The sequence below is a fragment of the Leptodactylus fuscus genome, chromosome 7 (assembly GCF_031893055.1).
Source record: "Leptodactylus fuscus isolate aLepFus1 chromosome 7, aLepFus1.hap2, whole genome shotgun sequence".
Lineage (NCBI taxonomy): Eukaryota > Metazoa > Chordata > Amphibia > Anura > Leptodactylidae > Leptodactylus > Leptodactylus fuscus.
In genome coordinates, this window is record NC_134271.1 from 74,823,129 (window position 1) to 74,850,570 (window position 27,442).

The window sequence follows — 27,442 nt, forward strand, 5'->3', positions numbered from 1 at the left end:
AAAAAAAAAAGCTTTATTTATACAAGAAAACATTAAAATAACAGAAAGCAAAACTAAAAAAAAAAAGAAAAAAAGTAGTTATTGAATATGAAATCAGAAAATCTAGGTTATGTCCAGAATTCTTAAGGCTATGTCAAACATAAAGTGAAATACGTGCGTAAGGTTATCTGAATCTCATTCTCTTCTGCACAATGCAGAAGCCATGATATTGCTTAATAAGTTTGTAGGTGAGAGCATTGGTTGAATGTTGGGTCACCTATCACCTGTTGGTTGACCTTCCACAACGTACTGGTGTTTGATATGTTCTGCCCATTAGTACTTATCCAATCTCTTTTCATTGGGATGAAGTACTATATTAAAGGATCACTTGTCTAACTATGTAAGATGAAAAATGTACATATAAACATGCCACTGCCAGCACATGCCTTCTACACAAGATCATTTCTTTTCCAGAGATGTTGATCCTTTCATTTGCAATATTCCATATCATAAGAGTGCAATATTGAGCTGTTACATTGACAATCAGGACTGTGGATAATTTACATAATTACAAATACAAGTTGAAGCACCGCAGTCTGCTCCACCTGCATCAAACAAAGACAGCACAAAAAAAAGGTTTCACTGAAAGTTAATCTAGGAGATGACATGCTGCAGACAATGTAAAGTGTCTGTACAGATATACTGATGGCCCCCGAGGATAGGTTACATCATAAAAACAAATTACAGGTCAATAAAATGAAGTAAAATGTTCAACCCTTTACAGAGACAGCCTGACTCTGAGGTGCACCTCCTCATCTGAGTATCCAAGCTACAGATCTCCTTTGGGTAGGGTAGAGGAAATGACCACATTACACAGAGTATAAATCAGGCCTTCTCTAGCTTTAAATGATATATTTTTAATTCTACGCAGTTATCCAGAGGCATACTAAAATTGAATATGATTTTATGGGTAGCAAGAATTCATATGGATCTATTCGGAGAAGACCTGCAGTTTGCTACACTTTTACCACAGGACTCCGAGGGATTTTTTTTCTTTTTTAAATAAAATAAAAATTAAAACAATGGATGCAGCCATGGTGAATTTATGCAGTTTTCATCCCGAACGTCTCCTGTGATGCATAGACCATGTAGAGAAATCCATCCTCATCTTTTTCCCGCTCATAAACCTCAGAAATAGGCGTGGATACGCTCACCATACTGTGGCCATTCACAAGAAGGAAGAAAGCTTGGTTGGCATTCAGTTGTAGACGTCTCCTGCAATATCATGAAAAAGAGCAAAGTCACAACCCATACAAGATTTGGATCACCGTAGTAAGAATAGAGCAATCTTTTTGATGCTGGATTCACACCACAGCGCCTGAACTCCGTTTTCAGGTTTCCGAAACCTGTCAGGGCGAGTCCAGCCGTGAGCGCCGGTGAGCATTTTATGCTCTCCGCAGTGAAACCGCACCCAAACGCTAGTGTGAACCAACCCTTAGTCACTAACATAGTAGATAGTCTTCTACTGCCCCAGATTTCAAGCGTAATTAATTTTCTACTAATACAGACTTACATAGTATAGTACAGTATTTGTAATAATATTTGCTTAACACCTCCCTGCAGGAAGACACTGGGGGGAAATTATTAAGACTGGTCTTATGGCTCTGTCAGTTTCAAAGACTGGCACGTGGCACGCCTTCATTATCAAGAGGTTCTAGGTTCCTAATACATCAGGCGCATTCCCATGTGCCAGAATGGAAATTTACACCAGTCAGGAACTGGCGTAGATTTTCTATATGACTCACTGCCCTTTTCTGGAGTGTTATAATAAATATGTCTGGCTGAGGTGTCGTCATCCTGATTCACCCATATTCGCAGAAAGTGGTGAGCGAAGTACAGAAAGGTGAATGGGGAGCCTGCTTGGCAAAAAGGAGAGGGCTGTACGTCAAAGATGCGCCACAGTACCCACTTTGTCACCTATCTTTAGTTTTATACCTTCTATGCTGTGATGACATATATGATATAATACATTACTGCACCGATACAGCCAAAACACATTACTGAGAAAAGAATTTATAGCACTGGAATTAAATAGGATTAGCAAAATCCTAGTCTGATATTATGGGTGTGCGCAGAGATGTATCTTACCGGATAATTTTGATAAGTTCACTCATATTAACGTGATCCGGGACAAGGAATTTGGTTTTATCCAGCACTGGCAGCTGCTTCTCCCCCTTGTACCTCTCAATAATCACCTGTGGAAAAGGATGAAAGAGCACATCAGTATATTTTAGGAGAAGAGTTTTCTATACAAAGACCTTCATACCGTACCTACCTGTGTGACTGCCGTTAGGGTCCATTCACACAGAGTATTTTGGTGCTGAATCAGTGTAAGAATCCACGTGGAAAAAAAGCCTCCCCATAGAGTTCTATGGGTTCTGCTAGCTTTTTTCCTGCTAGCGATTTTCTTTTTCTGCTAGCGGGGAAAAAAGGCTTCCTTAGGCTAAGGCCCCACGGGCCGTAATCACAGAGCTAAAGTGCTGCGGAAAGAACCGCGGTGTGAACGCACTGCGGTTCTTTCCGCAGCGCTTTCAACAGAAACTTTGCAGAGTTTTCCTCTGCGGACTTTCTGTTACAATTATATCTATGGGAAAGCTGCCGGTGTTTCCGTAGAAATAATTGACAGCGTGTCCACGCTGCGATTTCTTCCGCAAAGTGGGTATAGGATTCGCATGAATCCAATCCCCTTTGCTTGCACTATAAAACGACGCGATTTTTCCCGCAGCGTCTCTGCTGAATTCAGCGCACTAAGGTTCAGCGCCTAAGGGTCCATTCACATGGAGGAAAATGGTGAGGAATTTGGTGTGGAATTTCAGCGCTGAAAAAAAGCCTCCCATTGATTTCAATGGGTTCCATTTTCCGCTAAAGTTTTTTTCAAGGTCCATACACTGTGCTGGAGGAAAAAATCATTTCCTAATTCCTGAAGCGTATTTTTTCCTCGACAAAATCCTCGCCAAGAAACTCTGTGTGAAAGAACCCTAACAGTCTTTGGTTCTGTTTTGAGGATAAGGCATTTCCGTAGATATAATTGACATGCTGCGATTTTCAAAACTGCAACGGTTTTGGAAATCGCAGCGTGTCCATGCTGCAATTTTTTCCACAAAGTGGGGATGGGATTCATGCGAATCTTTTGCAAGTACTGTATAACACCGAGATTTTTCCCACTGTGTTTCCGGCCTGTCGGGCCCCGGCCTTAGGGTGCATTCACACTGAGTAAACGCTAGCTTATTTTGTAGAGTAAAATTACACTTGTAAATTTTGCTATCCCATTGACTTCAATGATATTTTACAGGCGTATTTTTACAGGCGTATTTTTTACTGGCGTATTTTTACACTTGTAAAAATATATCATTGAAGTCAATGGGATAGCAAAATTTACAAGTGTAATTTTACTCTACAAAATAAGCTAGCGTTTACTCAGTGTGAATGCACCCTTAAAGTGTTTGGATGTTTTGTCACAGTGGCTTCTTATGTAGCCAATAAAAGAAAGAAGGACCCATCATGTGGGTAGCACAACCATCACATGTATTGCCATGTCTTTTTCTGAACACTAAAAGAGCCAATCCTTTTGGACACTACTAACATGTTTTGATTTATTTATTTATTATTTTTTTTATTTTATTTTTTTTTGGGGGGGGGGGGGGGTTCTTTTTTTTTTTAAATGCATTAAAAGCACTTTGGAACAAATGCATGTAAAAACATGTTTTTTTTTTTTTTTTTAAAGGTGTGGCTTGTCTTTTAGCTTAGTTACTAACTAAAAAGGAAAAGCACGTGTCCTATAAAAATCAGCTTGTGGTTTTCCCAGTGTTTTTTAATGGGTTTGACAACAACAACAAAAAAGTGTGAATGCAGTCCTAGACTGAGCAATGAGGAGCAGTAGCACACCTTGTGAACTCCCCACCAAGTTCAGACTGTCACTGCCATAGCCTGTGCTACACAGCGCAATACTGATTAATACTTATTACTTCTGATTGAGGAGGAATTAGCCCTGTAAATTGCCGACTGTTGAGCTATTTGTGGAAATGTTCACTATCTGCAATCTACTCTGTTCAGTAATGCAAATGGAACAATGACGTTGCTGAGGAATGGGCCAATAACTGGAGAAGTAAATGTTAAGTATATCCAGCGTTGCATAAAGCAGTCATATGACTGGGTGGATTGCTGGAGGAAAAGCCATCTGGAGAGGAATGAAACGTGATCTCCCCAGGCTCCGCTGGCTCTGTATAAGTCCTTTCCTGTGCCCCCTCCTTTTTTCTCTAGCTGTGGATGATGGAGCCCTAAGAAGGGGTTTGTGAGATGCTGCACATCGTGCGCTTAAAGGGCCACTGACCGCACTGTCTGCCTGACAAAATGCAGCAGTTTTATAGAGTGGTTGATATCCATCACATAGAAAGTACATGTCTTTGGAGGTTTTGCAATCCTGGGGGCAGGGAGGTCTCTTCACTTCCTCTCACAGTACAAGCAGTCTCAGAAGGGAAGGGCTGATAACAGGGAACACTAGATTACTCTCAATTGTTTGTTATCCAGTGACACATCTTCTGCTTCTCTATAGTTTTATAAGGAAGATGTGAAAGCTATAAATGTTATTATGTTTTAACTGTTTTGAAATGGTTCTCTCCAGATCTTGCAGTTTACTGGCTCTGTACAAAAACATTACAGCGTATTGCACTGTACAGCAACATTACTTTCTGTATACTAATGGAGATTTTCATGTTTGATCGCAGAAGGGATCTGTGGAAATCACTTACCGGGATTTTGGTTGGATGTTGCTCTCTGATCACTCGTACATCTTCTACTCTTTGCTCTAAGTAGAAGAGAGAAAAAAAACAGTCAGACCATGCATACAAAGGTCAATCATTTTCAAAGTTTACCAGCGGTACAGCCTTATTCACTTAGGAGATTATGGGATAGAGACGTGATTTACACTCCCGCACCCCCACCTCGGTCATAGAGTTCAGATGTCACATAGTAACAGGTGCAGTAACAGGTGAGACCCAGCGTCCTCAAGTTACCTGCCTTGTATCTGCCACCTCTCTCCATGCATTACACATAATGTTGCCACCTAATAAGGGTCAGTGCACACAGAGTTTTTTTTATGCTGAATCCGCCTCAAAATCAGCCTCCCAATACTCTATTGGGAAGCTTTTTTTTCAAGGCTGATTTTGAGGCTGATTCAGGATCAAAATCAACGCCTAAAAACTTTGTGTGCATTGACCCTTATAAAGCTAAGCAGAGGTAACAGAATGTGGACATTTTTCTCCTTGCATATTTCATTGCCCTGCATGTAGACTGCCCTTATACCGATGGTAACTTGTAATACTAGAACATTAAGTAGTATAATGGATGGGGAAGATTTCTTAGATCCATCTATTTTTAAAAGCATAGATCTACCAATTATTTATGACTATAACATTATTGAATGTTTCCATTCAGTTGCAGCAAGCAGAGATCTTGAAACTGAATAATTTATATACTGGTCTTCATGAACCCAACGCTGCAGAAGAATAGACAAATTTAGGATAAGAGGCAGGCCTTGTCATATAGCGGCCACATTATCTGGTGGGCTGTGCACTTAACTGAAATCTATATCATAGCTGATATCATAGCTGATATAGATTTCAGGCATCATTTATGCAGAAAACGGGTGTATAAGAAGATGAATCTAGCAGAGCGAATGGCCCTAAAAAGCTAAGCCCAACCTGCCCAAGCTCATATGAAATAAAGGCTCACTGTGTGTAATATTCCCGGTCTCTGCAGACATTACTGGCGGCGATGCTCTGGCACAACTTGCCTCTTCCATTAGCACTAAGGCACTTTAACCTTCTTTACAGCATGTTAGGATTCCCTTGAGGTCTTTGTCATCATCTATACAGCAATTACAGTGTATGAGGGAAGAGAATGGCTCAACCGCAGTAAAATGCACACCAGCCTATTACTACTTCACAATGGTCAATGTCATTGTGTGGAGCCGCTGACTAGTCGCATCCAGTCTAGGGATATATAACGTAATGATTTTCAGTTTTATTTTGCTTCTCAATCAATACAGGAGAGCTTGTTTTTTCTGGGACAAGTATTTTTGGATGGCAGCATTTTGGGGTACATATGGTTCTATATTCGCTTTTCTTAATGTTTTGGACTGGACTTTATTAACAAAACTACAATTCTAATTTTCTATTACGGTAATTTTACAAAATGAAACCTTGAAAAAAAAATGTGTTTCCATATTCTGAACCTTTATCACTTTTCATTGAAGGAGCTCTGTGAGGACTATTGTGTGGGGGAAAGTTTTAGGTTACTGATGACTGTTCACCTTGTTTTCTAGGTGATGACTAGAAAATATCATTTCTGGCATAAGCAATTACCGGTAAATATTTTAATAGTTTATCTGCCAGTGAGAGGTGGGTGCTGGCTGTATAATGCTTCCAAAACTGGCAATGGTTTGCTGGAACTGTTCAATTCCTCTAAGTGGTATTACGGTGCAGGAAGGGATCAATTGAATTCTGCAACTTTTAAGGATCATTTTTACATTGTATCTCCATGTTTAAAGTATGCGAGAAGAGCTGCAATAAGCAGAAACTCCCATTATACAGTATATGCTCCTGTCTGCATACACTGGTCCACATTTACTAATTGTGATTATGATTAGATACTGGCATAAACATGGCAGAGCTTTGGAAAAATGTGGTGCAGGGTGATGCATCTAGTTTGGGCTAAAAAAAAAAAAAATAGCTTGCTAAACATGTGGTTGAAGATTCCCTTAAAAGGAGGTGCAGCTTAAATGTTCCAGAATTATGTCAAAAAATCCTGGCTCAAAGTAAGCCAACAAAAAGGTGGTATATATGTAGACTAGACAGTCTAAAGATGCAACAGCTTTATCATCCAGCATAAGTCACTGTAATAAATCTGGTATATTTTCAGCATGCCTGTTTTAGTTTATGCTGTCTAAATATTAGCAAATCTGGGCAATTGTGTTAGTTCCAGCAACATCAATTCTTGATATCAGCCATCAGACCCCACCAATCAGATACAAACCTATCCTAAGGATAAGGCTAGCCATACAAAACAGTCTCCATGACGCAGCAACGTGCTCCAATGGTACGATAGTTTTGTGTGAATGATCCACAGACAATATGACTGACCAAAGAGGGACAGTTTAGAAAAAAATGCTCCAAGTCTGTGAAAATTAGCATAATCATTTGCCAAACTGTTTTATAAGCTGACTGATGGCCAAAAATTTCAACAAAATTTTTTGGCAATCAATCGTTTGCCACCAAGAACAGTTGTCTGCAATATTTTTACCTTAAATCTGGTTAAATAATGTCTAATATGTATGAACAACTTCAGTCATCAATATCTAAATCCTGGAAAATTCCTTTAGGCTGGAGAAACACTACACATACTGGTAGTGGATTATGCAATGCATAGGTTAAAAGCAGCTGAAGACCTAGAGTGATTACTGACATTGGGTGGTTTTTTTGTGGTGCCTTTCAGGACAAACCTCTGCCCTGGCCCTCATACTGAAAGTTCATTCAAAGGGAGTCTGTCAGTTTAAGCAATGTAGAGTTAATTAACTTTAGACTGAAGCCCTACGAAAACGCAAAGTGAATGGGATTCTGACAGAAAAAGGGGGAAAAACTGTGTTTTCCAAAAAATCACCCACATTTTCTGAAAATCACAGCTTGTCAAATATACCTGCAGCAACAATGGCGGTTTCTGTATAGGTATAATAAGAGCAAGTCCACAAAGAAAAACAGAAATGTCGGGTTTTTCTGTCCGCTTGAAAAGTCGGACATCTTTACAAGCGGATAGTAAAGGACAGGCACGGAGTGCAAAAGAACGCACCCCATCGCCATTTAAATGAATGACAAGTGTCACGGACACAGCAAGTGTCCGCTCCTAATGTCCGTGCGAGATTTTGAACGGACACTAGGAGCGGACACTACCTGTCAGACACTGACGGTAGTGTGAACGCCCCTTAAGACTTGGTTCACACATCAGTATGCCATCCCTCCGTTTGAATTCAGTTGGAGACTTTAAAATGGACTGATGCACATACTGATTGTATACTGACACCTTCTTATGCTGATAGCAAACGCTGTCTGTCTGGACAGATAAGGGGATTAAAAGTAGAAAATTGTAAGGACAATTGTAAGGACAGAGTAGAGATAAGGACATTTATATATGTCCTTATCTCTGCTCTGTTTGCAATTTTCTACTTTTAATCCCCTTATCTGTCCTCTAGGGGAGGACAGCATTTGCTATCAGCATAAAAAGGTGTCAGTATACAATCAGTATGTGCATCATTCAGGTTTTTAGTCTCAAACTGAGTTCAAACAGAGGATGGATGGCATACTGATGTGTGAACTAAGCATAATGTAATATAGTTCATTCTGCCTTTAGAAGGAGTATTAAGTACTGCATGTGGTATACAAGGTTAGAGTAGACACACCTGAGGGCAGGAGGAGGAAATTCTGCTGCGTAATGGTGCTAGCTTTCACTTTCTATATGATAAATCTGGCTGGAAAATGTTGGCATCTGACATCACATGGTTAATATATAGGGTGTCCCAAAATAAATGTATACACAATTTAGCAACTGATAACTCAATTATTTATTCTTTCTTTACAGACTGAACCCATTAAACCGAGTGATGGCATACATAGTTGACTTTGAAGAAAGGAAATTTATTCTAAATAGTAAAGAATAAAATAAAAAAATAAAGAAAGAATAAATAATTGAGTTATCAGCTCTATATATATATATATATATATATATATATATATATATTACACCTCACACACCATCTTAGAGCAGTGAATGTCTATTATCAATGAGGTGTTTAGGCACCCCTCCCCTATTACAATGGCTCCTCTATAGGTATACGTGTAGGAATTAACACGTGACCTTAATACTCGGCTACACAAGGACATGTGCCCTATGATATGTGAGCTACGGTAATTATCACTAGGCCACAGACTGCAGAACCTGGAATCACATGTGAGGTCAAAGGCCACAAAGCAATTTAGTAAGTGCAGTTTCACTCCATGGCACTAGACTGGCCAGATCCATCACAAACAGTCTCAATGTGATCAATATTGCTCAGTCTTATTACACTAGTCACCAGGACAAGCCCCTAATTCTCTACCCACTGAACACCCTCCTAAGTGTCCGGCCGCCTATTTATCAGATTTGCCCTTCCCATGTATGAATCGTCAGCCAATCAGCAGATTCCAGTAGAGTCACATGACACTTTGTAGCAGCTCTTAATATTCTTCCTAAGTGACACTTCCTCTTCCACTGTAATTGCCATTTTGGGGGAGACCTTGTAGTCTCAGCGAAATTAGTTATAAAAAACATTATACGGAAGGGAAGCTGTCCTAGCTATAAATTCCCTTTAAGAGTAAGTACTGTATTATCACACATGACTCTGTTTATCCATATGATACATTAATATGGTTCTTGTCAGAATTGAGCCAAATTGAAAATGGAATCCAGGGGTGAAGTGGAAAAACAACTGCTTACAGAAGAGCAAAGTCCCCTTTAAATATTGCAGGCAGTAATAGTCTTATCATGTATAAAGGAGATGAAGTTCGGCCTGTGACCCTCTCCTGGCCCGCCTGCGATTACCCAGACCAGTTGTTATGTAATTACTATGGCTGATGGACAAGGATAATTTCCCTGTTACAAGGAGGCGGCTAATTGGGAAACATGCCTTGTACACTGCGTCCTTTGTCTTCTGCAGTAAATGCATCATTTTTCCTGAATGGGGCTGAGCTGCCAGCATCAGTGTTTGCCCCTATTAAACCCACAGCCGCTTCAGCCTTCACACCATGGAGTATAGCCAAATATGACAGAGTGACACTGAGAAGCTGGCTTCCTGCGTGTGGCCTGTAAACAGCAAGTTGTGGTGTATTGGGCGACAAAGAACCCTGCAGTGATGACTTCATCCACAGCACAGTGCAACAGCTGATAATTCAGCCCACCACCGACCACAGGCCCAACCTGATGCAGTACATACAGTATCTACTGTAAGCATATCATACACAAGGGGAGGAGGGTGATGTGACTTGTAAACAGAAAAACCAGACACCACACTCCACAGGACAGATCGTATTCCTAAGTGGAAGGTGGGGGCTTCTCTGGGGTCTTGTTACTGGGGGTCATAGTCATCAACAACTGAGAACATATAAGGACACACAAAGAGCATTAGCCAGCCAGAAAGCAGCCCAGCCTAAATCCTGCACACCAGGGACTGACCTAGAAAATACCGAACAGTACTGGTGCCAATCCTGATCTTGTTACCCACAATGACTTGTGTTGTACTATTGTAGCTGCAGTCACCCTCTTTCCTGAACAGTGACGTTAGCCCCAAGGATCTGGTTATGGGAATGTTACAGGGGTATTGATGGGCTGTAATATAGGGAAGGACAGACGCTACTGTCTTGTGTATTACGCAGGGACCACCCCCACGTCCCTGCAGTCCTCCTCTCCAGTACAGATGATTTCATACTGACCCCCCCCCCCCTCCACTTGCCCTTTAATTCCACTACTGTCGTTATAATGCAGGGCTCAGGCTGGCTGTGGCCTGGCCTATACATCCCCCTCCCCACTTCTGATCTCCAACTGTTTTAGGGTCATTAAGATGGAAATGAGCTGACAAGCTGCAGCACCCAGATACATGTTCAGGAGATATGAAGGAATTACACCGTGTAGCCTGGCCAGATGTAAGAGCAGGAAATGGGAGGCATTAACTCTTCTACTACCAGAAGACAGACTCTATGACAGCGTACAGTATACGCTGTACAGTAGATATTAACTATTTCATCAGCCTGGCCCCACCTACAAGGCTGCATATAGCAGGTAGCCTGAGACCAGAGGTTATGTATGTAATACCAAGTAAGAAAGAAAGGATGACCCCATCATGTACAGCCCACCATCTTACCTATTGTCACTTCTACAGTATATATATATATATAGTTATATCTCCGCCCACGGACAGGTATACAGTAACAAGTATCAGCTACACAACCACACAGAAATATAGCAGAGATGATAAAATAACCCTATCTGCCAGAACAGGGATTCTACGCCCTACAAGACTATCCTTTATTAACTATTTCAGCACCCTGGACATAACCCAACCGTCCATATGGCATGTGGCCCTATACATCGGCTCCTACAGCCACCTCCCCTATTTAAAGGGTTCCATCAACTTACCAAGTGTCCTCCTCTGCTTGAAGGTCTTCTCTGACGGCATCTCTGTATATCTGGTAAGAACCGAAAGCCTAAATCCAAGTTGCTGTCCGCGTCTTGTTGCCTCCTCCTCTGGTGTGCAGTCTGCGGAGCCTGCCTATACCATGCAAAACAAAACACTGGGTGCTGACGTCAGTGCATACGTCACACGGCAGCCTCCCGCCTCCATGTTGAGTGTGGCAAGAGCTGTCGGTCACGTGAGAAGAACTAAATAACATTCCACCTGCAACGTGGACGTGACCAGACGATGACAAAGTCTTAGGACAGAATAACTAGTGCTCAGCATGCCAGGCTTATAATACAGTGAGAATGTGCTGTATAAGAGTGTCAGCCCTGCAGGCCAGATATCCAGCACCTGTATCTTCTTAAAGGGGTTTTCCATAATATTTGAAAAAATAACTGGAGGCTGGGATTGTGGAAAATTAAAAAAGAAAAGATATCTACCCCTTTCATCCATTAAGGCGGTGCACCCCCTGTACCCTCCGGCATGAGTTCAGTCAACCAATGCATCCATCACTGGAAATGACTTTTTCCAGTTATCCCGGAAACTCCTTTAAGAAAACTGATTGACAAGCAATATGGCAGCCATTACAGCACCCTCAGTAGCTCTTCACAGTGTTTACAATCCCTATTGCTGCTATGGCTAGGTTCACACCTATCACATGGCTCCTAAAGACGGAATATGATACATGGGCACGAAAAGTGTAATCACATGGCTCCTATAGACAGAATTTGATACATGGGCATGAAAAGTGTAATCACATGGCTCCTGTAGACGGAATATGATACATGGGCATGAAAAGTGTAACCAATGGCTCTTATAGACGGAATATGATACATAGGCACGAGAAATATATTCACATGGCTCCTATAGACAGAATATGGTACATGGGAACGAAATGTGTAATCACATGGTAGCAGATCTAAAAATGCAGAGGTGACCATAATACCCATTTGTTAGAGAATTGCTAATCTTCATTTGTTACTCATGGTAAAAAAGAAAAGCTTGAAATGGAGCCCCTGATATAATATACAAGGTGTAACGTTAATGGCAGACTCTAACATGATAAGTTTAGAGACGGTGACTCAGCAGACAGTACAACACATAGGTGTGGGCTAGATGCAGTGGTAGGCCTACATGCAGTGGTTCAACAGCATTGCTACTGTGCACGCTCCGGCGCCATTTTTGTGTAGTGAGATTAGGAACATCGCAAAAGAAGGAGGATGTCTCACGGAGAAGAAGCCAGAGGAGGGCGTCAACAACGGATGACGTGGAAGAGTGCACGTAACGCCCATTGTGCATGGTAAGTATAAGTTTTTTAGGTTAAACTTAAAAACGGGGGGGGGGGGGGGGTTGTTTATTAAATTTGTGGCAGGGCCGGAATAGCCTTTTTAAAGGCTATTCAGCAATATGTCTATCGCATATTGCTGAAATTAAGTGATAGAGCCCCTTTAAGTTACAACCACATCGCTGAAAATAGAGAGGAACTTCGGGTGGACATTGTCCTAAAATTTCTCTTCATTTTCCAGCTTCCCATTGGAGATGAATGGGTCTAATCATTGGGGAGTCTCGCATCGCAGGCTCTGCAGCTGAATCACATGCGGAATCCACGGCACAATTGACCTGGAAGCTTATTTTTTTGAGAGTCCTCCTCCAATTTCTGTCTCTAAGAGAGCGTTCACACTACCGTCGGTGTCCGACAGGTAGTGTCCGCTCCTAGTGTCCGCTCAAAATCTGTCACGGACACTAGGAGCGGACACTAGCTGTGTCCGTGACACCTGTCATTCATTTCAATGGTAATCGGGTGCGTTCTTTTGCACTCCGTGCCCGTCTTTCCCTGTCCGCAAGTGAAGATGTCCGACTTCTCAAGCGGATAGAGGAACCCTGCATGCAAGCAATGGGAGGCAGAATCAGGGTGGTGACTGCTGCTAAGCAGCAACATATTCTGCCTTATGAATGGACACTTACGCTCACACTTATCCCCCTGTATCTCCTACTAAAACAGGCTAAGCCAAGGATGTGGCTATTGGTCATCAAGGAGAAAACGTGATGTATAACATATATAACAATAACAGTAAAACAGTATGACCAATGTAAGGTATATAAAGTAGGGGAAAGGAGAGAGCATTACGGCGGGACAGAGGTCCTAGGAGAACGAGTATAAAAGAGGGCCTGAAATTAGGGGAGTAATAGAAGACATTGGGACAAGAGTTGCCACATTGTCATCTGGTCTAAGCGCTGCAACTAGTGATGGAGGATGACTGATCTGGTCGCTATCAACATACCTTGTGAGACAAGATTGAGATGTGAGACAAGATTGAGAGTAGGAGGGGGGCTGGGTCATTCTCTATTATCACCCCAGTAACTTCCCTAACTACTCCACGAACTTCATGCCAAAACGAGAGGAGATTGAGGCAGTTCCAGTATCACAAATATTGTACATATAGTTTAGATATAGCAATTTAGCAGACAGTGGTTCAAAAAGATGGTATGACATATGATAGGCTTAGGATACAGTATCATAAGGGATAGTCTTAGAGATTGTGGTGTACAAACAGTATACCACAGATTAGATTAGGTGAGTTGGTGCCCTGTGTTGTGGGTGTAGGTGTACACATGTAGATGGGCCCCTGGGGGGCAAGTTCTAGGACTATTGTCTGCCATGATTAGCACAATAGCTGACAAGTCTGAGATATGTAAACAGTAAGGACATTTCCTGCCTAATATTGACCCATTCATCTCACATGCTAATTGTAGTCACTGACCAGACTATAATTCAATCTTGTTACACCCTCAGATACACAGGAGATTTACAGAGGTGCCTGCTTGTACATACACCCAGACATACATACATACATACATACATACATACATAATCTAGATTCTCAGATTTCTTTCTCAGGGAACACATTACTTCACAAGCTGGTACGTAGATAGAAACAGAAACATAAAAAGGGCACCAAATACAATAGCTTTTTGTACCCCAGTTTTGCCTGATTATTTGTTTCCCTTCTGATATGGGGTATTTACTCCAGCAGCAGCTCTTATGGAGATCCCTTATGTTTGACAAAATGACTTTTTTGAAGGGCCTGTGAACCTAGAATAAGGAAGCAGCAGCAGCAGCTTTCTGAGGTGTTGTACAGTGAAATGTCAGAAAACACCGTCACATGTCATCACTAGACAATATAGCAACTTCATCCATAGGCGGGTTGCCCAATAAAGTTCTGTATTCTGTTCATTTTTTTTTTTCTTTTTATGCTTCCGTCTGTATGTGAACATGGTGTAGCGCTGTGTGGTGGCTGTGAGGCAGAGTGTCCAAAAGCCTGTGTACAGGGGCGTAACTACCGGGGTAGCAGCAGTAGGATCTGCCATAGGGGTCTGGTGACAGCCGCTATCGCTGTGTTATTTTTTTTTTTAAATAGGCCGTTATCTGCTGGAGTAACTTCAGCAAGTAAAGGGCCCTATTTATTTACTGATCCGGGCTCCTGCTCATGGCCGCCACCGCTACTTCTTCTGCGGAGGCCGCTGTGAGCAGGAGCCAGGATCGATAAGTGAGGTCGCAGGCCCTACAAACACTATTATTATATTTTGGGGTCTTTTCAGACCATCCAAATGGGGCATCATACTGTGTGCAGGGGACACTATGGGAAATAATACTGTGTGCAGGGGCCACTAAGGGGCATAATAGTGAGTTCAAGAATGCGGGGGGGGGGGGGTATCAGTTGGTCGAGGTCTTCAGCGGCGTCGGTCAGGGGAGAGTGGGCATGACAAAAGTTCGTCACGAGGCCCCGCCATTCCTAGTTACGACACTGCCTGTGTACTTAGCCTGGCAGGGTACTATTGGGCTGCTGTGTCCCACACCCTATAAGTGTTGCACTGTTGTGATGTTAGTTGCCATGTGCTGACGCACCAACTATACAGAGGTCACCGTGAAGTGTCTAATGGGCTTTACACACCTTGATCGAAATATATTTTATGAACCTCATGTTCTGTTTTTTTTGTGGTTTTTTTTTTTTTTTTTTTTTTTTGGGGGGGGGGGGGTAGATTTTGCAGAGAAGCATGGATCAATGTATAATATTAGGATGTTCAGTCTATATCAGTGAACGTGTCACCTACTTCATTCCCCGTACTCTTAACTGCACCAAGTATAACATGTGTTTGTTACATGTTTCAGCGGTACTATCATGCCTGCACAGAGAAAGAAAGTGATCTGGTGACATTAACAGGATATGAGCCACCTGCTACTTAATGCCTCTATGACAGACACATTATGTGAAGTTATACTAATTCTATGTAAAACTGAGCAGACAGCTGCCACACACAAGATGGAGACCTTGGCCTGAGAGGGACGGATACTCTCCAGCCATAAGTCATGGTCTTGGTTGGTGTAGGTGGAGCATTTTACAGAGAGTGTCCCCATGAGGCTCAGATATCCAGCCAATAAGCATTGTCCTTCCTGAATCCTTAACAAGGGCATCACAACACAGCATCATGGTGCGTCCATTGCCTCCTCCCCAAAAAGGTTGAATCCAGCAAAAAAGAATAAACAGATTCTGCTATCAAAAAAAGGGCGGATATCTGATAGAAGCAGAAAGTAAAGGTTTACAAATTGAGACAATGTAACACAAAATAATAGTACATACAATCTAACACAATCAAATGCAACATAACACAACGTAACATACCATAGCACAATCTAACACAAAATAACACAACTTTGCTTTGTCACTCAGACATACAGTGTGTCACAATCACAGGAGTTAGCCATCTTAGTGCACCTGTGACACGATACTGTTGTGATTTCCTACACGCCAACATATGAGGGCTTTAGTGTGCGACGCCGTCATAAATTATCATATTATGCAGTATGACATGATGACATATTATGACATATTATGCAGTATGACATGATGCCATGACAGCGTTGTTGAACACAGCCTTATCCTTGCAAGGTTCTAATGTAACCTGCAAATATGTGACAAAGCTCAGAGATTTGAGGACCAGTTCACATCTGCGTTCAGGTTTCCGTTATGGGGAAAACCTATTCGCATGAACAGATACCTAAGGAAACCACACAGACCTCATAGACTAAAATGGGGTCTGTGTGGTTCTGCTCAGTTTCCGTATGAATCAAGTGGAGAGAAAAGTGCTGCTTGCAGGACCGAGCGGAAATCACATGGACCCCATTATAGTCTATGGGGTCCACAGGTTTCCCAGGTAACCATTTTTTAATTCATATAGATTTCCCTTTGGGGGTCCCCAAGTGGACTCCCCAAATGGAAACCCGAAAGCAGATGTGAATAGGGCCTGAAACAGTTGCCATCATAACGGGCCTAAGACTGGTGCTCTTTCTGTCTCATAATGGGACTTCTTTGTCAGAAGCCTTGAGGCTCACATGATCACCAAGACCACTCGGTGACTTCAGCAGACGCTTGGAAGGAACCAGTGATGTATGTGAGGGACATCATTGGTTCTTCTTCATTGACCACTAAGGTCACTGGGCACAGGTGTGTGTATCTTTTATTATTGCACCTCCCATAGGGCGGGATCACATCTGCGCCTGTCTCTTAGCGATCTGACCTTTTTCCCTCTTCTACCCCGCGATACTGGACAGGAGACAGGACAGGAGACGGAAACCCGGCGGTCAGTTTTCAAACCCATTTACTTGAATAGGTTTGTAAAGGTGACCGCTCGTGTGCGTATTCTGCCTCTCCGCAGGGAAACCGTTTTTTTAACCAGACATAAAGTCCTGCATATCCAACTTTGTGTCCAGCTAAAAAAAAAAAACGTTTTCCCACGTACAGGCAGAAGGCGCATATGGGCAGTCACTTTGAAAACTGACCGCTGGGTTCCCGTCTCCTGTCCAGTTTCGTGGGGAAGACGGAAACCGGCCAGATTGGCTATACCGGGGACTGGGTGCAGATGTGAACCCGCCCTTATCGGTCCCACTCACTGCTACAAATCATAGACAACCCCTTTGAGATATACAATATAAATGTCCAAGATGGAAATTTCTGGTTTAGGATTAAGGTGGTGTTTGTGGAGTTTTCCTTTAAAAGTGCTTTGATATGAGGGGGTGTTGGTGGATGTGCGATATAGAAGTAATTATAATGTTCGTGGTTCTGGTAGTTCAGCCTTTTAACTTTTACCGTTCTCTTCCCTTACCAGCGCCTCGTTAGCGCAGTAGGTAGCGCGTCAGTCTCATAATCTGAAGGTCGTGAGTTCGATCCTCACACGGGGCATGATGTTTTACATTTTTTTTTTTCTCTCTTTACATTTACGACCCTTTTCTCTGTTTTTTTCCTTGTAATGTCTCCACAGCTCGTGTACCCCCTCCGGGCCTGGCATTGTAGGGTCCCCGTGCTTTAGTAGGAGGTTCCCTGACTGAGGAGGCCGGCGGCTGCTCTGACAGTGGGTGTGTCTCGGCCTGGAGTAGGCGGGATCCCCGGCTGTCAGTGCTGCTGTATTCCCGGGGATGGCTGTGTGTGCCCGGTTATGCGGGGTTGTACACTCCGGTGGATGCCAGCAAAGGCAGCAGCCAGGAGGAGGCAGCGAGGCTGAACTGGAAGAAAGCGAGAAGACTGAGGTGCAGCGGATAGAGGTGCAGCCGGCGCCCCGGGGTCCCCGCACTCTGCTGCAGCTGCCACCCGAAATCCTGGTGGAGATCTTCTCCTGTCTGCCCGGTACCGAGCTGCCCCCGCTGGCCTTGGTGTGCCGGAAGTTCCGCCAGATCCTCAGCACCGACACCATTTGGAGGAGGCGCTGCAAGCAGGGTGAGGCCCGGGCACCTACCGGGAAAGAGGCATGAACCAACCCCCGGGTGTTAGTAGGGGAGGGGTATCTGCATACTGGGGGGAGGCATTACATTAGGGGTTACCTGTACAGGGGTGGTCAGTGCACTATCTGAACATGGTGGATGTGTTCATTGGAGGTCTAGTTATTACAGTGTATACAGGAGGGAGGGGTTCACCTGTATGTGGGTGGGGAGAAGGTAAGTACGGTACATTGGGGTATGTTGTCAGGTCTGTGCTAACTTTTATTTCCCATCCAGTCAACGTTGTATGCGGCACCGCACTTTCTCGGCCTAAGGTGTCAATGCCAGTATTTGCTGGAACCAATGGTGGGGGGTCATGGGATATTTATATAATAACGTGCAACTTTTGTCCCCTATCCTTCCTTTTCTATAGGATTGGGCGTGATCTCATCTCATCTCATCCTAAGAGCTTACATTCTATAAGGAAAATCCTGCAAAAAGTAGCACAGTACTATATTCACGATTAAGACTAGGTTCACACCTGCGGCGGAGTCTCCAACTGCTGAAAATCGGCGGAGAGAAAAGTCCTGAACAGAGGTCTTTTCTGTCCGCTGTTTTCAATATAAAAACTGGAAACCAGGCAGACTCCATTATTCGAACATTCACAAAAAAGTATGTCCAGCAACCATTGTATAAAATATAACTTTTACTTTATCAAAAAATAAAAAGGAAACATCTTACATGCTCCAGGAACAAGATAGAAAGAAAAAAGACCCCATTATAGCTGAAGGTGTCTGCAGATAGTCATTGTTTTCGCAGACGGTCTCTCTGTCATTTGGGTAGCCCAGCGGATCTGAACAATGGAGAATCTAGCACAAGTGTAAACTGTAAACCTAATCTACTAAGTGTAAATCTTATTATCTAACTTTGTAGGGGATTTCCTACCACCAACACCTAGTTTTGTTTATATGAGATAAGTGTCTGGTGGTTGAGACCCCAAGCTTATGAGAATGGAGGGCTCTATATGAATGGAGTGGTAATTTGTGTGGTTGGCTACAGCTCCATATGTGACTAATGAAAGTTGTTTTTATAGTAGATTTCAAGGCTGTGTAGTGATATTGATGTACTAAAAGGGTCTCAACCCTAAATTATAATAAAGATAATTCAGGCACTTTGTTATGTGTGATTGTTTCTTGTATTTATAAGCGATCTTAATAAACAGTAGGGATATTTTGGCCTATGGTAGACCTTCTTCAGACATTTGGATTGCCATTGGAAGATAAGGTAAGTAAATGAGATGCAGTGGTTTGTGCCGCAGTAAGTAAGATGAGTCTTACTTATGGTGGCACAGAATACGTTACCACTAATGCTACATTTCATCTACTTACCTTACCCTTCAATGGCGAGCCAAATGTCTGATGAAGGTCTACCATCGACCAAAATGTCCCTACTGTTTATTAGGATTGCATATAAATAAAAGAAACATCACACATCCTGGAGTGCGTGAATCTTCATTATTGTTATTATGGAAATCCTGGGCCTGGAATTCCTCGGAAAGTGAATGAAGCATGTAGATGGGATTTGTGTAAATTCATCCACTACTCTGGTGTTGTACATCACAGTGGCTTATCTACTGACAATTTTGCAGCGCGTACCCTGCTGTGAACGCTCTACGTATGTCACTAGCCTAAGTCAGATCAAATTGTGCCAAATTTATTAAAAGGGCTTTCCCGCCTCAGTTGACGTTTTCGTATTGATTACTATCATCAGCATAGGCCTTCATTATGTGATCTGTGTGGATCAGACACCCAGACATATCAAACAGATCAGCTGTTCCTGCTGCCGGAATCTGTTGCTGTGTACGGAGCACATGCGCAGGTAGATCCTATTCAAGTAATAGGAGTGGTGCTGTGATTCCTCAGAAACAATGCTATGCAGTGGATGGGGATGCAGCAGATCACATACTGATGCCCAATCCTCTGAATAGGTCATCAGTATGAAAAATCCATCTGGATCTGGCAAACCCCTTTAATAATGAACCAGTGAATTTCAGTTTAAGACTGAAACATTTGTCTTGCACCAGGTTCATGCTAGCATTTATATTTCTATGTTGAAAAACATAAAATATAAAATATATTTTGTGCCACCAAATGTAAACATTCCCCACATAGTTTACAGGACCACTCCTTGTTGTTCCTCTCCTAGTACCAGCTACATAACCGGTTCCCCCTCCACCAGTATAGTCTATATATGCACTTCCATTTTCCCCTCCCCTGGTATTATCTACAGATACACATCCAATGCCACCCTCCTGCAGTATTATCTATAGCAGGGGTAGGGAACCTTCGGCTATCCAGCTGCTGTGAAACTACAACTCCCATTATGCTCCATTCACGTCAATGGGAGTTCCAAGAACATCAGAGCAAGTAAGCATGCTGGGAGTTGTAGTTTTGCAACAGCTGGAGAGCCGTACGTTCCCTACCCCTGATCTATAGGTTAGCATCCAGTCACCCTCTCTCAGTATAATCTACAAACTCCTCCAGTTCACCTTGCACTAGCCCTTTTCTAATACCCTACACATCCATAGTGTACATACATTATATTATTCTTTACTTGTCCTGATCCTGAGTTACATCCTGCATTTTACTCCAGAGCTGTGTTCCCTGTTTAGCTGGTGGAGTCACTGTGTACATACATTCCATTACTTATGCTCTCACTGCTGTACTGTTGCTGATATGAAGTGTTATGTGACGTGAATTCATACATCCCAGTATTATAGATATATTTGTGTCACTTTCATATCTGCTGTCTTGCTTCTAAGTCCCCATGAATAATTAAGGAGGATTAGAGCTGAATGTCTGGAGACTGCGTGTTTTACTGCCAGAATTGGGGTAATATCGCTCACTGGCTATTACAGCTAGGTAATCCGCAGTCAAATACCAGGCTATAAATGCTCAGCAATGTAGCTGACAATAACAATGGTGATGCTCCCACTTTGAGTTGACCTGTGTGATTATGGCTTTTGTTTTTAGAGGTATATAAAGTTCTGCTGCATTCCCCCCCTCCCCCCATACACCATACCCAACCCAGGTACTCTTCATTATGAAACTCATTTGCTAGTTAAAGAGGTTTCCCATGAGTATAACTATATTTAAAATTGTAGACGAAAGTTAAAGAGGACCTTTCACCATATCTGGGCACAGGCAGTATTATATACTGTCAGAAAGCTGACAGTGCGCTGAATTCAGCGCACTGTCGGCTTTCCCGATCTGTGCCCGGTGTAAAGCGCTATCGGTCCCGGTACCGTAGCGCTTTACAGTCAGAAAGGCGTTTCTGACCATTAGCCAGAGACGTCCTTCTGCCTCGCGGCGCCAATCGCGCTGTGCTGTGGAGCGGGGAGGAACGCACCCTCCCTCTCCTGATAATGCTCGTCTATGGACGAGCGCTGCGAGCAGAGGGAGGGGGCGTTCCTCCCCGCTCCACAGCACAGCGCGATTGGCGCCGCGAGGCAGAAGGACGTCTCTGGCTAATGGTCAGAAACGCCCTTCTGACCATAGAAGAGCTACGGTACCGGACCGTAAGCTCTTCACACCGGGCACAGATCGGGAAAGCCGACAGTGCGCTGTCAGCTTTCCGGCAGTATATAGAACTGCCTGTGCCCAGATATGGTGAAAGGTCCTCTTTAAACATTTTTGCAAATATAGGTCATTAATAGAGATGAGCAAGTAGTATTCGATCGAGTATCTCTCCTGCATAGTTATTGGTGTACTCGATCGAATACCACGTGCTAAACGCAGTAAAAATTCTATTCCCCTCCCACCTTCCCTGGCGCTTTTTTACATCAATAGCTATGCAGGGGAGGTATTCGATCGAATACTACTCGCTCATCTCTAGTCATTAAAATTTTCTCTAATCATCTTTGGGTTGGTTCACATGGAGGAATTAGATGCTAAATTTGTTGCAATAAAATAATGTTTCAGGAATTTTCAGCAGATGCTGGAAGCTGAGTTTGAAGCTTTTATGTTTCAGAGGGTTAATTTTCACAGATACAAAATAAAGCAAAGTTCACTGAAGACCGTGGAACTATCCAGAAACTGTTAAAATGTAACCTTTAATAAATTTGCATTAAAATATGTTGCAACAGAACATAAATAAACTTGGCACAAAGTTATGACCCCTTGTTTGGTGATTATATTCGTTGCCAATATTTCACTGGAATGTCAGTAGTTGGTGGCAGTTGAATATAAATGATCTAAGATGTGGCTACAGTTCCACCATTCGGCTATTACAGATTACTATTAGATATTTCAAGGTGCAAGAGTCTCTGTCCCAAACCCAAAGATATTTTCTTGGGAGCACATCAGAAGATTAGGGACAAATCCTATGCTAAAATTACAATCCCTGGAGCCCTGATGGTGGCACCCAGATAAATGGGAAGAATTTACTGGGTGGAATTGGGAGATAATTGTGTTAAAGGTGACAGTCTGTTGTCTTTATAGGTTTCCAATGGATATGAACATGAATACAGGAACTTTCTATGGTGTGAGTATTGCCAGAAACTCAGCCATGATTTCCTTAATGTGGACAGATTATCAGGCAAGGAAACTATGTGCATGATAAGATAACCTGTCCGCAATAAGAATATCATAGCTCAGTTTATGAAAAGTTCCAGACCATAGAAAGTTCCTGCATTTGTGGTTGTATCCATTGTAAATCTTTTAAGACAACAGTCTTTCACCACTAACATTATTAGAGAAAATCTTTATATCTCTGCAGAATATTTAAAGGCTTATATTTTCAAAAATTTCTACAGTTTGAAAACGCCTATCATACATTCCAAGTAACTTATGCCAAGTACTGTATGTCCGTGCAGTGAGTACTGTATCTGACATACACTTGCATCAGTTATCTGTGGTCTGGTATGTACTGAAGTCTGTGTCATTGACCCTCTTCAGTCATGGATGCCAAGTACCCTCTCTGCTACAGTGACCTTTCTGATCACAGACCAGACCTGACCTAACTGTGGTCCAGCCCAACATGGCAAATAAAGCAAGCTGTCCACTAAACATGCTCACTGTTCCATTCCACCACCCTGTGTAATGAGAGAACTGCTGCTTAGCCGAATCCACCTTCCATTGTCCACTCTGTAGGCATTGAAAGAGTTAACCCCTCTCAGAGCATGATGCATTGCATCATGTGCAGTAAATATGGGTCATTTATACAGCTGCAGGGGGTCACATGGGTTGGCTCCTCCAGACATCAGCTCTGATCAGAGGACCTCGCCCTCCAACTTCTCTTATGTTCTAGTCTAAGATCCTCTTCCTTGGGATTAGCAACCAGTCATGGCACAGCTTTCATTTCATAGTATGCTTTCATAACAAAGTTTCTCTTTTACACAATCTGCTATATGTCGTAATTGGGGATTGTGTAATCACTTGTCCGAAGTAGATAGACCCTCTAAGGGTCCCTCCACATGCTATATGTATGTCAGTCAGAACCAATTTTGGCTGGAGTAGTTATTGTCAAAAAAAAGTTACTGACTCTGACTTCCAACTTAAGTGATTAAAGGGGCTCTATCATTGGGAAAAGTCATTTTTACTAAGCACATACATGCATAGCGTTTAGAAAGTCTATTCCACACCTACCTTTTGTATGTAAATCGCCTCAGTGGTTTTTGAATAAGCCATTTTTACTCGTATGCTAATGAGCCTCCAGCCAGCAAAGGAAGTTCCCAGCAGCCTCCTCTCTGCTATTCTCTCCTATCTGTGTGTGGAAGCAGGAAGTCATAATCATCAGCAGCAGCAGCCTGTGCTGTATAAATACATAGGAAAGAATAGCAGAGGGTGCATGATGAGACTTCTGGGGTGCACCGAGAGGCTAATTAGCATATGCATAAAAATGGTCTCATTCAAAAACCACTGAGGCGATTTACATACAAAAGGTAGGTGTGGAATAGCCTTTCTAAAGGCTATGTAAGGATGTGCTTAGTTAAAAATGACTTTTCCCAATGATAGAGCCCCTTTAACTGTTTATGATTATATTATACAATTATTAATATTGTATACATACTTTCATAGGAATTCAATCACTAGCTTTTTATTAATTTAGAGGAGCCTTATGGCTTCTAACCAACCATGACTGTCAGCCATTTATGAAGGAGTCAGAGTTAGTCTGTAGGAAAAATAGAAGATACAGGGTCGGTGGTTTGGCCTACTGTCTCCACAGCCCTGATAACCTGTTACGTTTCTTGCATGATGGCTTACTATGGTTATTTCCCTGTCTCATACACTGTACTTGGAGTTTGTTCCTTCCATTTATCTTAGATGTGGGATGGGTCTTTATGTTACTTAACTTGAGTTAAACCCCTTCAGGGAAATAACTCCTTCTATCAAGAAAACAAGTTTGCATGAAATAATATTAACTTATGACATATAACCTTGTGGTCACTGCCAAATATGGTCACCCTTCACTGACCCCTCTACATGACCCCTTCTATCTTGTACTGCTATTTAACCATCCAAAAATCACCATCATCTTCTTCTTGGGGTATATTCAGAAAGTGCAATTGTGCCGCTGTTTTTGGCAATAGGTTAAGCACTGCACAGTAATTGCAGGTATGGCTCATTAAAAAACATGAGACTGCCCCAAATAGCAGTAAAACCTTACATGATTCTCATTCATGCTGCAAAAACTGTTCTTTGAAATATAAAAAGTTTGTTGTCTGTACTGTGAAATATAAAAACTTTGTCGACAAATAGAATAAACCTTTATCATAAGATACAAAGTTAATGTGAAATGAAATGTTTTCATGGGACGAATCAACATGTGATTCTGGATTATTTTGCAGATATGTTACTTGTTATTCAGGCCTTTAATGACATCATGTTTTTTACCATCCAGGGCTGCATTTATACTTCTGTCTGATTGTAATGACTAGAGAGTAGGGCATTGTGGGAGTTCAGAGGACAATGACGAGGTTAAAGCTGAGCCATAAGATGACAGTAAAGTAAATAAACTACCAAATTTGAATGCAGATTTGGATGTGAGTGGAGAAGCTTTTCATTTGTATTGTAAGATGTTTATTATTAGCCTTCTGATTTACTATGATTTTCTTTACAGAATATGGTGTTCATGAAAATTTAAGGAAGCTGGAAGTCACAGGGGTGTCTTGCCAAGAGGTTTACGTCAAACGTGAGTGAACATCCCCAAGCACAGATACACGGGAAGGGCGACATCCATCAAACTCCAGCCATCTGTGGGTTAGGCATCTAGTATTGTCCAGTATTCTTGCAAGAAAGAGTTTGCATTTAACTCTACCACAAGTTATAAAGAGAGATGGCTCTCCCACCATCTGCAGAGTCAGGAGTTGAGGTCCAACAGCTTGTCTTAACGTTCCTAAAACACTAGGAACCCAACTGGTTATATGAAATTAAGGCTGTAAGTAAATGGTGAGGATTTGGAGTAGTACATTACATCTGCATTGTGCTTTTGCACTGGTATAGCTACAGGTGCAGGTCTAAAAACAAACCCATAGGCTCCCATATACCAGTGGAGACCAAAAGTGTTTGGTGGTGTTTGCTGGTCTTTCCTTTTATACTACATACAAGTTCTGGTTTTGCAACCTTTTTCATTGTATTTCGGCAAGATCTTCATGCAATAAACTGGACAGTTACTTGACCCTTCTCCCCTGTAGACGGTACCATTTTGTGGTCAGACCCAGAACTTGTATATTTGAATACTTCTGCAGCAGTAAGGCACTAGGTGTATGCCTTATGCCTAAAAAATGGCCGCCAGCTTGTGTGTACACATTTGCATTTCTGACCTCCCAGTCTTCAGACCTCCTTAACCTGCTGTGTCTTGCTGTATCAGGTATTAATCCGAGGGTGAAATCTGGGCGTTTTATGAAAATCCTTCCCGACTATGAGCACATGAACTATCGAGATGTGTATACATGCTGTAGGTATCTGCATGGAGGTGCAGTGTCTGTGTTAACCTTTACTCTGCTGACAGCATTAAGGCACTGCCGTAAAGCTGAACACATGCTTCTATTACAAAACTACAGTGTGCGATTCCAGCAGCTATTGCTGACCCTCTGCATTTGGACTGCATGCAGGGGGCCCCATGAAGTGCTTCTGTCTAAATGCATATCACCCTGTCATGTTTATATTTTTCTGGCTTAAAGGGGTTCTCCTCTATTACTGTCTGTGGCTGAGGGGCAAGAATAAGCCATTGGGTGTAAAACTTTAGAACTTAATGCACATGGAGGGAATACAGTGTATCCAGTGCAACTTATTTACTTTTTTCCTTGGTCATAATGGTGCATGCCTTCAGGTTAGTGTATAGGATAGAAACTACTGGTTTGCTTAAATTGGCTTCCAGATTTATCATAAAGCTTCAATCAGTATCAGACTTGCCCACCAAAGTCCAAAAATATATAAGGAACCTGGTAAGGAATAGCACATGTATAATTCCATCCATTTATTATCTATTCATATAGCCAAACGTGATTACATTTTTTTTTAAACTAGTGGTAGAGAACAAAGTGTAAGGGGTAGAGGTCGCAACAAAGACAGGGCAGCTCTACTGTGCAATTAATACATCTAATTTATTCATAAATGTGATTTAAAAAAACCCATCTCTTTCATATATACACATCACTATACAGCTGCATTGCCAATGTACAATATTTAATGTTGTGGATTTGATTTACATTGCAAATTGATCAATTATAAGTCAAATCCATAACATTAAATATTGCAGTATATACAAATACATCAGGTATCAGCAGTTTTATTATGAAAAGCACATGTGGCAAGACCAACGTTATGTTAGAATCAAGATATACAACTGGCAATGTATGTTTGGCTATCTAATACAATTATGAATTGATAAATAGACTGCTCCTTTTTGGGAATCCTCTTTAACATTGAATGCAAATATTTTATGACATTTTTATTGCAAATGGCATACTTCTAATTTTTTCACACAGAGCTTGAAAAGTAGCCCCCAACACTGCCCCTACACAATATAATGGCCCCAGCGCTGGTCCACATGCATACAGTATGGGGGACCAGTGAAGAGGCCACTGAAATGGAACAACAGTGAAGTGGCCACTGTAACAGTAGCAGAATGAAGGATGTCTGCGCCACTTCTTCCAGGTTATGACTATCTGGTTTTATCTACTGGGTGAGAGCCAGTCTGCATTCACTTACCGCTCCGGCTCGCAGCCTCCTCTTTCCTCTTCAGCCTTCAATGGACTCTGTTTGCCGCACATCAAGTTGGGATGACATAATGTGTGGCACATGGTGGATGATGAAGGAAGAGGAGGCTGTGAGCAGGACCTGGGATAGGCACGTTAATAGGGGCCATTACCAGACCTGTAAAGAAAGCAGTGG

General features: G+C 42.3%; 2 protein-coding genes and 1 non-coding gene across 4 annotated transcripts in view; 2 read left to right on the plus strand and 1 right to left on the minus strand.

Annotated features, from left to right (window-relative positions):
- MAP1LC3B (microtubule associated protein 1 light chain 3 beta) lies at positions 1-11,401 on the minus strand. Its single transcript, XM_075282167.1, has 4 exons — positions 11,257-11,401; positions 4,788-4,843; positions 2,128-2,234; positions 1-1,254 (listed from the first exon to the last, which is right to left on the minus strand). The coding sequence occupies exons 1-4, from the start codon at positions 11,294-11,296 to the stop codon at positions 1,083-1,085; spliced, it is 375 nt and encodes a 124-aa protein (XP_075138268.1). The 5' UTR covers positions 11,297-11,401; the 3' UTR covers positions 1-1,082.
- A 6,061-nt stretch (positions 11,402-17,462) lies between these two features.
- On the plus strand, positions 17,463-17,535 carry TRNAM-CAU (transfer RNA methionine (anticodon CAU)). The gene has a single exon. It is a non-coding gene; the product is annotated as a tRNA-Met (tRNA).
- Positions 17,536-17,735: 200 nt separating this feature from the next.
- FBXO31 (F-box protein 31) overlaps positions 17,736-27,442 on the plus strand; it is a 28,433-nt gene continuing 18,726 nt past the window's right edge. The window contains exons 1-3 of one of the 2 annotated variants that reach the window (XM_075282160.1): positions 17,736-18,066; positions 25,167-25,238; positions 25,917-26,003. In XM_075282160.1, the coding sequence (XP_075138261.1) occupies positions 17,769-18,066; positions 25,167-25,238; positions 25,917-26,003 (457 nt within the window). In that variant the 5' untranslated portion in view covers positions 17,736-17,768. The remainder of the gene's footprint in view (positions 18,067-25,166; positions 25,239-25,916; positions 26,004-27,442) is intronic. The other variant, XM_075282161.1, reaches the window with a different exon arrangement.